Source organism: Artibeus jamaicensis, unplaced genomic scaffold (assembly GCF_021234435.1).
Source record: "Artibeus jamaicensis isolate MK-2021 breed Jamaican fruit bat unplaced genomic scaffold, CSHL_Jam_final scaffold_537, whole genome shotgun sequence".
Lineage (NCBI taxonomy): Eukaryota > Metazoa > Chordata > Mammalia > Chiroptera > Phyllostomidae > Artibeus > Artibeus jamaicensis.
Window position 1 is genome coordinate 6436753 of NW_026522047.1, and position 11846 is coordinate 6448598.

At 46.7% G+C, this 11846-nt stretch overlaps 1 protein-coding gene across 3 annotated transcripts in view; it reads left to right on the plus strand.

The window, feature by feature from the left end:
• FAT4 (FAT atypical cadherin 4) overlaps window positions 1-10881 on the plus strand; it is a 153734-nt gene extending 142853 nt beyond the window's left edge. The window contains exon 17 of one of the 3 annotated variants that reach the window (XM_053658327.1): window positions 9805-10881. In XM_053658327.1, coding sequence (XP_053514302.1) covers window positions 9805-9890 — 86 coding nt within the window. In that variant the 3' untranslated portion in view covers window positions 9891-10881. Of the gene's footprint in view, window positions 1-1247; window positions 5942-9804 lie in introns of those variants that run through there. The other 2 variants (XM_053658328.1, XM_037129859.2) reach the window with 2 other exon arrangements.
• The last annotated feature ends 965 nt before the right edge of the window (window positions 10882-11846 follow it).

Below are 11846 nucleotides of genomic sequence, written 5' to 3' on the forward strand. Positions count from 1 at the left end.
AAGTCAGGGAGGTTCTGACTTTCCAGCTAGAAGGAGGGCAGTGTCCCTGAGAAAGGCACGCACAGGACAGTACAAAAAGAAACAGGTCCTTGGGACATACCCAGATTTCAGTAGGGGACACTGTGGGTGTGCAGCACCTTGGAGAAAGACCTTTCTGTAGCTGGGCTAGAATCAAGAGTGGACTGCAGCCGGAAACATGTGTTAGGAGTCATCAGTGGCAAGCAGGTAACTGGGCGGGGGCAGGATGGAATGAGAAAGCAGCTTACGTCGTGGGAAGGACTCCAGGAGAACAGGAGCACACACAGACGTCGTAGCCCATGGAAAAAGAGTGGATCAGGGATGGAAAGATTGAAGATGGACGATGCACTGGGAAGAGGAAACTTGACAACTGCATGGGAGACTAATGCAGTTAAGGCATCGAAGTTCAAGTCCAGGTCATGGGGTATTTACATTTAGCTTATTTGAGAGTATCAATGTCGATTCATTGGCATGTTTCAGAAAAACATATCGATATAAATCTTGCATTTTGTTCATGACAAAATAGATTCTTGGGCTCCGGGATGAGAGCATTAGCAATATTAGTATACTCTAATGGAGTTTCTCAACTTCTTAAAAAGTAATCACTACCCTGTAAGAAGCCATTTTAGATGGTTTTTTTCCTAACCCCCTCTGTCTCCACCTCATGAAATATAGAGTTATACTCTATATCTGCCCTCTCAAGTCTCACAAACTACTGTCAGAGCTGAGATTTTCCTTTTGCTGCCCAAGAACCTATGCTCAGCGCTTGGAAGCAATATTAGCACCGTGGAGAAGGCGTGGTCTAAAGACTGAAGCTATCGGCCTATTTTTTTGTTCTAAGTATTTGTTAAAATACATTTTATTTCTATGTATGCACTTCTTGGTTTAAAGACTATAAAAGTCAAACAAATAGATAATTAAATAATAAAAAGAGGGAGAGCGAGCAAGTGCAGCCTGTCCGAGCCATTCATGAATCTTCAGGAAGAGAGGGGTCTGACCCATCCTCCCCTCAGTTTGGTTGTGGAAATCTCCCCCATCTTGCTAAGTTAGATTGTGAGATGCACAGATTTATTGCCCTTAAACTTCATGGTGGCTCTTAGTCTGGGGTTGCAGAGCTCTCGTGATGTGACGCAACATGACGTGACGCTTCTCTTGACCAGCTGCCACCTGGGCGGCGTTGGAAGCCTGTGCTGTTCTCTAAGCCACCCTGGTCCTCCTCCTCCCCGCAGGGTTTGACGGCTGCATCGCGTCCGTGCTCTATGGCGGGGAGAGCCTGCCTTTCAGCGGGAAGCACAGCCTGGCCTCCATCTCCAAGACGGACCCCTCGGTGAAGACAGGCTGTCGGGGGCCGAACATCTGTGCCAGCAACCCCTGCTGGGGCGATCTACTGTGCATCAACCAGTGGTACGCCTACAAGTGTGTGCCCCCCGGCGACTGTGCCTCGCACCCCTGCCAGAACGGGGGCAGCTGCGAGCCAGGCCTGCATGCCGGCTTCACCTGTAGCTGCCCAGAGTCACACACCGGGAGGACCTGTGAGACGGTGGTGGCCTGCCTCGGGGTCATCTGTCCTCAGGGGAGGCTGTGCAAAGCTGGGAGTCCCGGAGGGCACGTCTGTGTCCTGAGTCCTGGTCCTGAAGAGATCTCGCTGCCCCTGTGGGCCGTGCCTGCCATTGTGGGCAGCTGCGCCACGGTGCTGGCCCTCCTGGTCCTGAGCCTGATCCTCTGTAACCAGTGCCGGGGCAAGAAGGCCAACGGCCCCAAAGAGGAGAAGAAACCCAAGGAGAAGAAAAAGAAGGGGAGCGAGAACGTTGCTTTCGATGATCCAGACAACATCCCGCCCTACGGGGACGACATGACTGTGAGAAAGCAGCCAGAGGGGAACCCCAAGCCCGATATCATTGAGAGGGAGAACCCCTACCTCATCTATGATGAGACCGACATTCCCCACAACTCCGAGACCATCCCCAGCGCCCCGCTGGCCTCCCCGGAGCAGGAGATAGAGCACTATGACATCGACAACGCCAGCAGCATCGCCCCATCGGACGCCGACATCATCCAGCACTACAAGCAGTTCCGCAGCCACACCCCGAAGTTCTCCATCCAGAGGCACAGCCCCCTGGGCTTCGCCAGGCAGTCCCCCATGCCCCTGGGGGCCAGCAGCCTGACCTACCAGCCTTCCTACGGCCCGGGCTTGAGAACCAGCTCCCTGAGCCACTCGGCCTGTCCCACCCCCAACCCGCTGTCTCGGCACAGCCCCGCGCCCTTCTCCAAGTCCTCCACTTTCTACAGGCACAGCCCGGCCAGGGAGCTGCACCTCCCTGCCAGGGACGGGACCGCGGCCGAGATGCACGGCGACCCCTGCCAGCCTGGCATTTTCAGCTACGCCACCAGGCTGGGCAGGAGGAGCAAGAGCCCCCAGGCCCTGGCCTCCCACGGCTCCAGGCCCGGGAGCCGCCTGAAGCAGCCCATCGGGCAGATCCCTCTGGAATCTTCCCCTCCGGTGGGGCTCTCCATCGAGGAGGTGGAGAGACTCAACACGCCCCGCCCGAGGAACCCGAGCATCTGCAGCGCAGACCACGGAAGGTCTTCTTCGGAGGAGGACTGCCGGAGGCCCCTGTCCCGAACCAGGAACCCGGCGGACGGCATTCCTGCCCCCGAGTCCTCCTCCGACAGCGACTCCCACGAGTCGTTCACGTGCTCAGAAATGGAGTACGACAGGGAAAAGCCCATGGTGTACACCTCCAGGATGCCCAAACTGTCTCAAGTCAATGAGTCGGACGCGGATGATGAAGACAATTACGGCGCCAGGCTGAAGCCCAGAAGATACCACGGGCGCAGGGCGGAGGGCGCGCCAGGGGGCGCGCAGACGCCCGGAGCGGCCGACAACACGCTGCCCCTGAAGCTGGGGCAGCAAGCGGGGAACTTCAACTGGGACAACCTGTTGAACTGGGGCCCCGGCTTTGGGCATTATGTGGACGTATTTAAGGATTTGGCGTCTCTACCAGAAAAAGCAGCAGCCAATGAAGACGGCAAAAGTGGGACGAGCCAGCCAGCGCCCAAGGACGGCGAGGCGGAGCAGTACGTGTGAGCGGGTGTGCGCGCGTGTGCGCGGCTGCACCAGGAAGACGAGGGCACTCCCGCAGCGCACGTCTGGCCACGGAGCAGCGCACACGCGCACGTGCAAAACCGGCCAGTAAGCACGGGTGTCGGAGGGAAACTTTAAAATAATAACCACAATGCTGCTGAAACCGACTCACAACAACTTTAATTTAAAGTGCTTGGTTGCATTCCCCCCCCCTGCATGCATTGTATTGTGTGAGTAGTGATGTGGCGTGCAGCATTCAGGAGTTTTTTTCTTACCACTGTTGGCTGTGTGATTTTGAAAAGTGACGCCGTGCCATTGCAGAAATGAACTTGTTGCTCTCACAGTGGGGTTGAGTATCGTTGCCGTTGTGTTAATTACTGTTTTGCATCGCAAGATCCTGGAGGTTTAACAGATCCTTGTAAAGCGGAGAAAAGAGCCCTCCTATCCGTGAATGAAAGACTAAGTATTAATACTCTAAGGATTGTAGATTCCATATTCGATGTTGCTCGGGTGTGTCTCAAGAGTTGAATACGTTTTACATGACCATGGGTACTAAAATGAAGTCATTTTGTTCAGCACTTTAGGACTTTCTTATGAAATTGTGTTAAAACTTCTGAATCATCTTTCATGTGAGCAGCGATGGTATTTCGACTGGTGTCAGGCGTCCACTAGGAGCGAGGTGACCGCACGCGGCCCCCAGGACACGGCCACCTTCTACCGTGGAATGACGCGCTCCACCGCGCCTCCCAGAGACACTGTCAAACGTTATTTATTGAAAAATGTTCTATGCTTTTAAAATTTTAAGAGTCGACTTAAGAAAGCCTATGATCGGACTTACTTTTCAACCATTTAGCATTTACCCCAAGTACCCAGTTTTTATAATTTATATAAAGTTCAATTTCCACACTTCTTACTTTCTGTCGTTTTGTAGATCATTTTTAATACTGTGTAAAAACTTTTTTTTTTTACACCTAAGCCGTGTTTTTGATACTGATATTTTCCTATGCTGAATAGTTTTCTTACTTTCCGGGAAGGTAAGAAAATACTTTTTTTACATTTGTTACTTATGTAACATTCATATTTTTCACATTTTGATATTTGTAACATACTGTATGCTTTCTACTTGTAAATGCCAACAATAGAATTAAAATATTTATTTAAAATATGTTGTATCCACAGTGTAATGTTAAATTTTCATCCCTCTGTAGTATTTCCTCCCCTGATTGAAAATAGCCTCCACTTGTCAGGAAGGTATGTCAAGTTGAACTATAAATGGGCAACCTCTTTTTCTTTAAAAACAACACGAGTGTGGCTAATTGCCAGAATAGATACCTTAAGGTCACTTTAGTGGCCTCCTACCTGCTGCAGTCCTTGGACTTCCCTGGAGCATAATGAGCTTCGACTGGACTTGTCTCAGGGGCCTAACTCTGTGAGGAGCTCTCTGTAAGCATCCTGGCAATTTATTGCCAGCGGTTGCCAGTTCCCCTTAGAGTACGTTCCCTGAAGGGCAGCTTCGGACCAGGCTTACGGTTCCAGGAACAGCCTGGAATTAGAGCTCATTACGGAAAAATGTCTGGGTCTCACTTTCTCCCAACTTTCCTTGAAGTCCTGTGGTATAGCAAGAATGACGGGGAAGGTTCTGCACTCGCATCTAAGTCCTTCATCACTCTGCGGCGGTCATTCCAAACAAAATTTACATTATTTTTGCCAAGACAAACCCCTACTCTCGGGTAGGCACCCAAGAGTGAAAGTTTAGGAGAAGGGTCGAGCCAGGAACAAAACCATCTGTGCAGAGATGGTTACATCTGGGAGCACAGGATTCCCACCAATGACCTCGCAGCCTCAGAACATTCTGTAGTGAAAACTTGCCCCAGCCCGATTGATATTGGCTGTGCCGCCGACTGCCCTACATCCAATAGGGGTTTGAACAATATGTGTAGAAGCTTTCAGTAAATAAAATTCTTTTAAATGAATACCAAGACATTGAAATTTAGTCCAGAATTATTTTGTCACTTCGTAATGCTGGGATTGTGCTTTTTGTTTCAGAATAGGAAATCAAATGTGGGTTTAATCTAAATTACAATATTCCTATAATGTGGTGTAGACTGAGTGCAAGACACTAATTTTTTTGTCACCTGTGATGAGCAAATGTGTTTTGGTATTTCCTTATGAATTTTAGTACTATGGATTTATGAGCCAAATATGGGATCATGCTAAATGCTTCATATAACTCAAAACAGAGTACATTTTTATTCTCTCTCGAAACTCTGAAGCATCTCCGTGTCTTCAAGGATATAAACTCTATAATTGAGAACAGAGCCCAAGTAAAATGATAACCACAATTATTGCCAAGGGTTCAGGGGAAAGAAACAGATTCTGTGTTCTAATTCTCTAAGAATTCTTTGTGAGACAGAGGATCACAATGTGCTTGATTAATCCATCCCAGTTAAAGAATAATGTTGGATTTTTCTAGGACAATTTCTAGCCTTTGGTTCTCCTCAGAAATCTGTTTCACCGAAGCAAGAACGACACAGTGTAACAAATCAGAAACGCGGGTCACTCACATGCAGATGAATACCAACACGCTGAAAGGGCAGAGCAAGGCGTCGGATGTTGGGGTCGTGGGAGATTCTAGACGGAGTGACTAGGCAGCGATTTCCTCAGATAAATGGTTAGTGGTGCCCTGCTCGTTCACGCACAAAATCGTGACCTCAGAATTTTAAGCCAGCCCCTGTAAGGGTTTATCGGACTTTCTGGGATACAGTCACTCTGCGGGGCTCCTCCTGTGCGTGTGTTGTGAAAGTGTGACTTCCTTCGGGTGCACACTGAAAACGCCCTGGTGGCCGGGCGGCCCGAAGGGGCGGCATGGACCTCTCGGATTGGCAAGCTGGCGGGCACAGGGCTCGGGCGGCCCACTTCTTAAAGGCACGTTGCTGCTGCTTTCAGGACTGTTTCTAAAGCAACGCATGGTGTTAATAGTTTATTCAGATACATTAAAATTATTTTAAGAAATGGAGCCATCAGAAGGGCTTGGAGACCTTCTCACATGTTGCTATGAAAATATTTAACAACACCATAGGCAATGAGAAATATAACTGATAAACTATTGAAAGTTATGTCCTTTATAAATATTTTATTTATAAGGGAAAATAAAATACATAACTGTGTGATTTTATTACTTCCAGACACTCCATCTAAGAACAGATCACTGTTTTCATGAAAATGCATTTTTACTTACTTGAATTCAACATTTCAGCCATGTACCTTTTCTTTTCCCAACTCATGTTATAGATCTAATTAAGGGACTAACATTTCTAAGTGACTGGATTTACATTCCCCTAGGAAAAATGAGCCTGGACGTATAATGTGTTTTAGCAGACATTATCAGAGCTTCTACTGTGAAATAAAACATGAAAGCCTGTGATTAACCTAGTACATATTTCTTAAAGATATTTTGAGTGAAGTGCCACACGATGAATAATTGACATGGTTGCCACTACTGAGCCAGCTAATAGCTTTTTAAAAAAGTCCTTACCCAAGAATATGTATTGATTTTAGAGAGAGAGGAAAAGAGGAGAAATCTATGCACCTGTGATATCATTGCAAACTAATACGTTCTTGACTGAAGACCATGAAGTATAATAACATCCTTTAAGAGAGAAATAAACTGAGATATAAAGAAGTTCAGTACCCTGGGTAAATCCATTTATCACGAACAATAATTAGTACGCCTCACAGGCCAGGAACTCTTCTAGATCATGGGATGAAATAGTGAAAAAAACAAAGCACCTTCTTCGATGGAAATACATTCTAGCAGAGGAGATGAATCATCAACCAGTAAATACAGAGGTGAGTAGGTACCATAATAGCCAGTAGAGGCAAGTGTCAGCAAGCCAAATGGGGCCAGGCAAGGGGGAAGTGGGGATAAGGAACCGTGCATGCTATTTTAGGTGGTTATTCAGGGAAGACCTGTCCGGGGAGGTGACATTTGAGCTGATTGCTGAATCAGTGAGGACAGTGAGCCAGGGACACACATAAGTGACACAGACAGGCAGTGGCGTGAGAAGGCACGGACTAGGAAAGCTCTCCATGTTGGAGGAACAGCAAGAGAGTCAATCAGCCAGATCACTGTCAACACATCAGCGAATACCGCACCACAGAAACCTTGGGGATGAATGAACGTGAAGATAAAAAGGATGATAATTCAGAACAGGCCCAGAAACAATTATTGTTCAAGCAAATATTTGTGTATTATCATGGAAAAGAAAAACATGTCCAAATGCAAAGTAAACCCAAGAATGTAGCTATGCACTCACTCTGCACTGATGCTGAAGGTCCAGGAGATGGAAGGAGAGATGTATAATGGAGATGCATGTCTGTGCTGATATTGACTGAGTCAGACCGTCTTCTGGGACCAAGCTCAACCTGTAGGCATATTAATAGAAATCATGTTAAGATAGACGACCATGAGGCAGTCTATTTCTTTATTGCCGAGGTCTTTATATATCCAAAGTATGAGATATCTACTGACTAGGATGTTGCAGAAATTTTCATTGTAAAAACTGACATACTAAAAAGAAAATGGGTCATTCAAAAGGAAAAAAACCCCTCAAATGGAAGGAGATAGATTTAAATTGGTAAGAGGAGGTTTCCAATCAAGGTGGTGAGTTACGCAGGTATGGCTGGCCTGTTCACACAACCACATCAAAATTACAACTCAGATATAGGCTTCTGGCCAAGATGGAGGTGTAGGTAGATACACTTCACTTCCTCACACAACCAAAAGAAGAATAACAACCAATTTAAAAACAAAAACCAAACAGAACTGCCAGAAAATGAACTGTATGGAAGTTCAACAACCAAGGAGTTAAACATTCATCCAGACCAGTAGGAGGGGCAGAGACAGGCAGCCAGGGCATGTGGCGAGGTGGCAGCTGGTGGACGAGGTGGTCCCACATTCATGTGCGGATAAACTGGGAGGAACAAGTTGGGAGTGAGACAAACTGCACAACCCAGGGTCCCAACACAGGGGAAAAAGCCTCAAAACCTCTGGCTATAAAAAACCTGCGGGGGTGGCGGCAGGAGAAACTCCCAGTCTCACAGAAGAGTCCATTGGAGGGGACCATGAAATCCTAGAATGGAAACAAGCCCACCCACCTGGGAATCAGCACCAGAATGGCTCAAGCCACTTGTGGGTAGCAGAGGAAGTGACTGGAAGCTGGCCAAGAGCCGAGCAAGCAGCATTGCTCCCTGTCTGACCCCTCGCCTACATCCAGAACCACAAAGCAGTGACATGGGTTGCCCTGCCCTGGCGAATACCTAAGGCTCTGCCCTTTACAATGTAACAGGTGCACTGAGGCAAAGAAATATGGCCCAAATGGAAAAAAACAGATCAAACCTCTTAAAAAAGAATTAAGTGAGGAGGAGATAGCCAACCTATCAGAAACAGAGCTCAAAACACTGATAGTCAGGATGCTCACAGGAATGGTTGAGTCCAAACTCAAAATAAAGGAAGAAGTGAAGGCTATGCAAAGTGAAATAAACAAAAATAGAGAATCAACAGTGTAGGGGAGGAAACCGGGATTCAAATTGATGTTTGGAGCAGAAGGAAGAAATAAGCATTCAACTAGAGCAGAATGATGAAACAAGAACTCCAAAAAATGGGGAGAGGCTTAGGAACCTCCAGAACAACTTTAAATGTTCCAATGTCTGAATCATAGGGGTGCCAGTAGGAGAAGAGTAAGAGCAAAAATTGGAAAATTTATTTGAAAAAATAATGAAGAACTTCCCCAATCTGGCAAAGAAAATAGACTTCCAAGAAGTCCAGGAAGCTCATAGGGTCCCAAAGTAGTTGGATGTCAGGAGGAAAACACCAAGGCACATCATCATTAAATTATCAAAGATTAAAGATGAGAAGAGGATCTTAAAAGCGGCAAGAAAAAAGGAGACAGTCACCTACAAAAGAGTTCCCAAAAGACTATCAGCTGATTTCTTGAAAGAAACCTTTAGGAAAGAAGGGCCTGGAATGAAGTATTCAAAGTTATACTTTGAAGTATTCAAAGTATTCAAAACACAAGTGGGAGTTGACCTTGGCCTGTATCACCTGAAAAAAGCCAGGACCTACAACCCAGATTACTCTATCCAGCAAAGCTATCATTTAGAATGGGAGGGCAGATAAAGTGCTTCCCAGATAAGGTAGAGTTAAAGGAGTTCATCACCATCAAGCCCTTATCATGTAAAATGTTAAAGGGAGTTATCTAAAAAAAAGAAGGTCAAAATTTAAAAAAGTAAAATGATAATAAACTCACAACTATCAACAACTGAATGTATAAAACAAAACAAAAACAAAATCAAACTAAGAAGATGATTAGAACAGAAACAATCACAGAAATGAAGATCACATGGAGGGTTATCAGTGGGGAGGGGGAGGAGGGAGAAAGGTACAGGGAATAACAAGCGTAACTGGTACACACAAAATAGACAGGGCGGGGGGGTTAAGAACAGTATAGGAAATGGAGCAACCAAAGAACTTATATGTATGATTCATGGACATGAACTAAGGGAGGGGAACGCTGTAAGGAGGGGGTGCACAGTGGAGGGGGGATAAAGGGAAGAAAAAAATGAGACAACTATAATAACATAATCAATAAAATATATTAAAACACATACACACACAAATAAATGGCTCAAATTTTTTGAAGGAAAAAATGCAACTAAAATACAGAACAACCATCAGTCAGAACTGTCAGAAATCGAGTTGAATGGACGTCTGACAACTATGAACTGAAGAACCCACATCCATGAAGACTGGCAGGAGGGGTGCAGATGCAGAACGGGCTGGCCCCACACCCACGTGGATAAAAATTCGGGAGGGACATCTCTGGAGCGAGGAGCCCCAGCCCCACAGCAGGCCCCCAGCCCAGGATTCCAGTGCCAGGAAGATAAGCCCCCCAAACTTCTGGCTGTGAAATCCAGCAGGGATTGAATCTGTGGAGGAAGCTGCTAGAGCCCCAAGCAGTTACTCTTAAAGAACCCACACACGGACTCACCTACTCAGACTCGCTCCCTCTGAGCTCCAGCACCAGGGCGGCAGCTTGACGGGCACCTGGGGTGCACAGGGAGGGACTGAAGTGTCTGGCCTTGGGGTGAGCAGAGGCCATTGTCCCTTTGCTAAGCCATCCCCCAGCAGAAAGATAGACTGGTGCCATATCTGAGACTCCGTCAATCTGGCTAACACTGTGTGACCCACCTTGGAGATCCTCAGAGGTTCCACGCCACCCAACTTACAGGCCCACCGAAGCTGCTTTTCCATAATGGCTGGTCTTGGCTCCCAACTCCTGTTAAACATGCAACAGCTGCTTCAGTGAGTCCCAGCGGCAGCCAAATTAGAGTCACAGCTTAGCTTCACCTGGGAGTCTCCCAGCCCAGCACAAGAAGCAGCCATCTCAGATTGCTTTTCAGCTCAGGCGGGGGGCCCCAGGCAAAGCACAGGTGGGAGTTGACCTTGGCCTGTATCACCTGGGAAACCACAGGGCCAATATACCCAGTGGACAGCTACAGACCACCCCAGAGCACCTCCACCCTGCCCCTGCACAGCTGACCCTCCACATAGGGCGGAGGTAGGTGGTCAGAGGTCACAGCCAGTTCTTACAGCTGACTGGCCTGGGTAATTCCTCCCATTGATCTGCCAATAGCAATCAAGACCCAACTACAAGAGGAGGGTGTACTCAGCCCACAGGAGAGGTGAACCCTGAGTACTCAGGTGGGGTGATGGGGGAGGCTGTGCCACTGGACCCTACAGTGCCACGTCTAACGCTGACCATGTCATCTGACAAAGTCATGGCATGGGGACTATGACTTCACAGAAGCGTGTTCCTGCCAGGTGGACATGGCATAAGTGGATATATGTTGTTGATTCTGTTCGTGCTGACTCTTGACATTCTGACATTTACTTTTCTACTAATTTGGAATCTCCTAGAAATGATGGCCATTCTCAGAGCTGATCAACAACTAGTTCAGACTGAAAAAAATGCCACCTTGGCCTTTCCCCAAAATAATACCCTCTCTGGGGGCCAGAGGAGGAAAGGCCCACGATGTCCAGTGAGTCCAAGGGGAAGAATGTTTCCTTCCCTGACCCAGTTAAGCAGATGCAGAACAAGTTAACATCAGGTGGCAGGGAGCCAGAATTACCCAGCGCGCTCCCCCAAGTTAATCCCCTTTAATGAAATAGCCCCTGAATATCTAAAAGTTGTTGGAGTAACAGCCCCTCCTTTACCTTGAACAGGAATATATATTAATTAGAATTAAGCAGGCAAAGGAACAGGAGAAGCTTGTTAGATACTATAAACTAAGCACGTAGATACAATTACCAAGGAGTTAGAGTCCATGGTACATAGAGAAACATTTTAGACAGAAAGATAGATACCTAAGTTAGACATCGCAAAGGCCTTATAATGAATTTCCTAATCTCTGCTCGGTCTAGTGTACCTTTTGCCCCATGCCAAATTCTAGACCTTTAATAAACAATAAGACATTCAAACTCTGTACATAGAGCTATTTCAAATTGTCTGATTAATGGTTCTCCTGGTCAAAACAATTTTTGTTTAATATAACTGAAACTATGGAAATTCTTGTACTTTTCCTGGTTACCTCTGTATTGATTTTTTTCTGCTTAACTGATCATGCTATACACCTGCAAATGTTAATCACTACCTAAAATGAAAATATAAAAACCTGCTTGTAC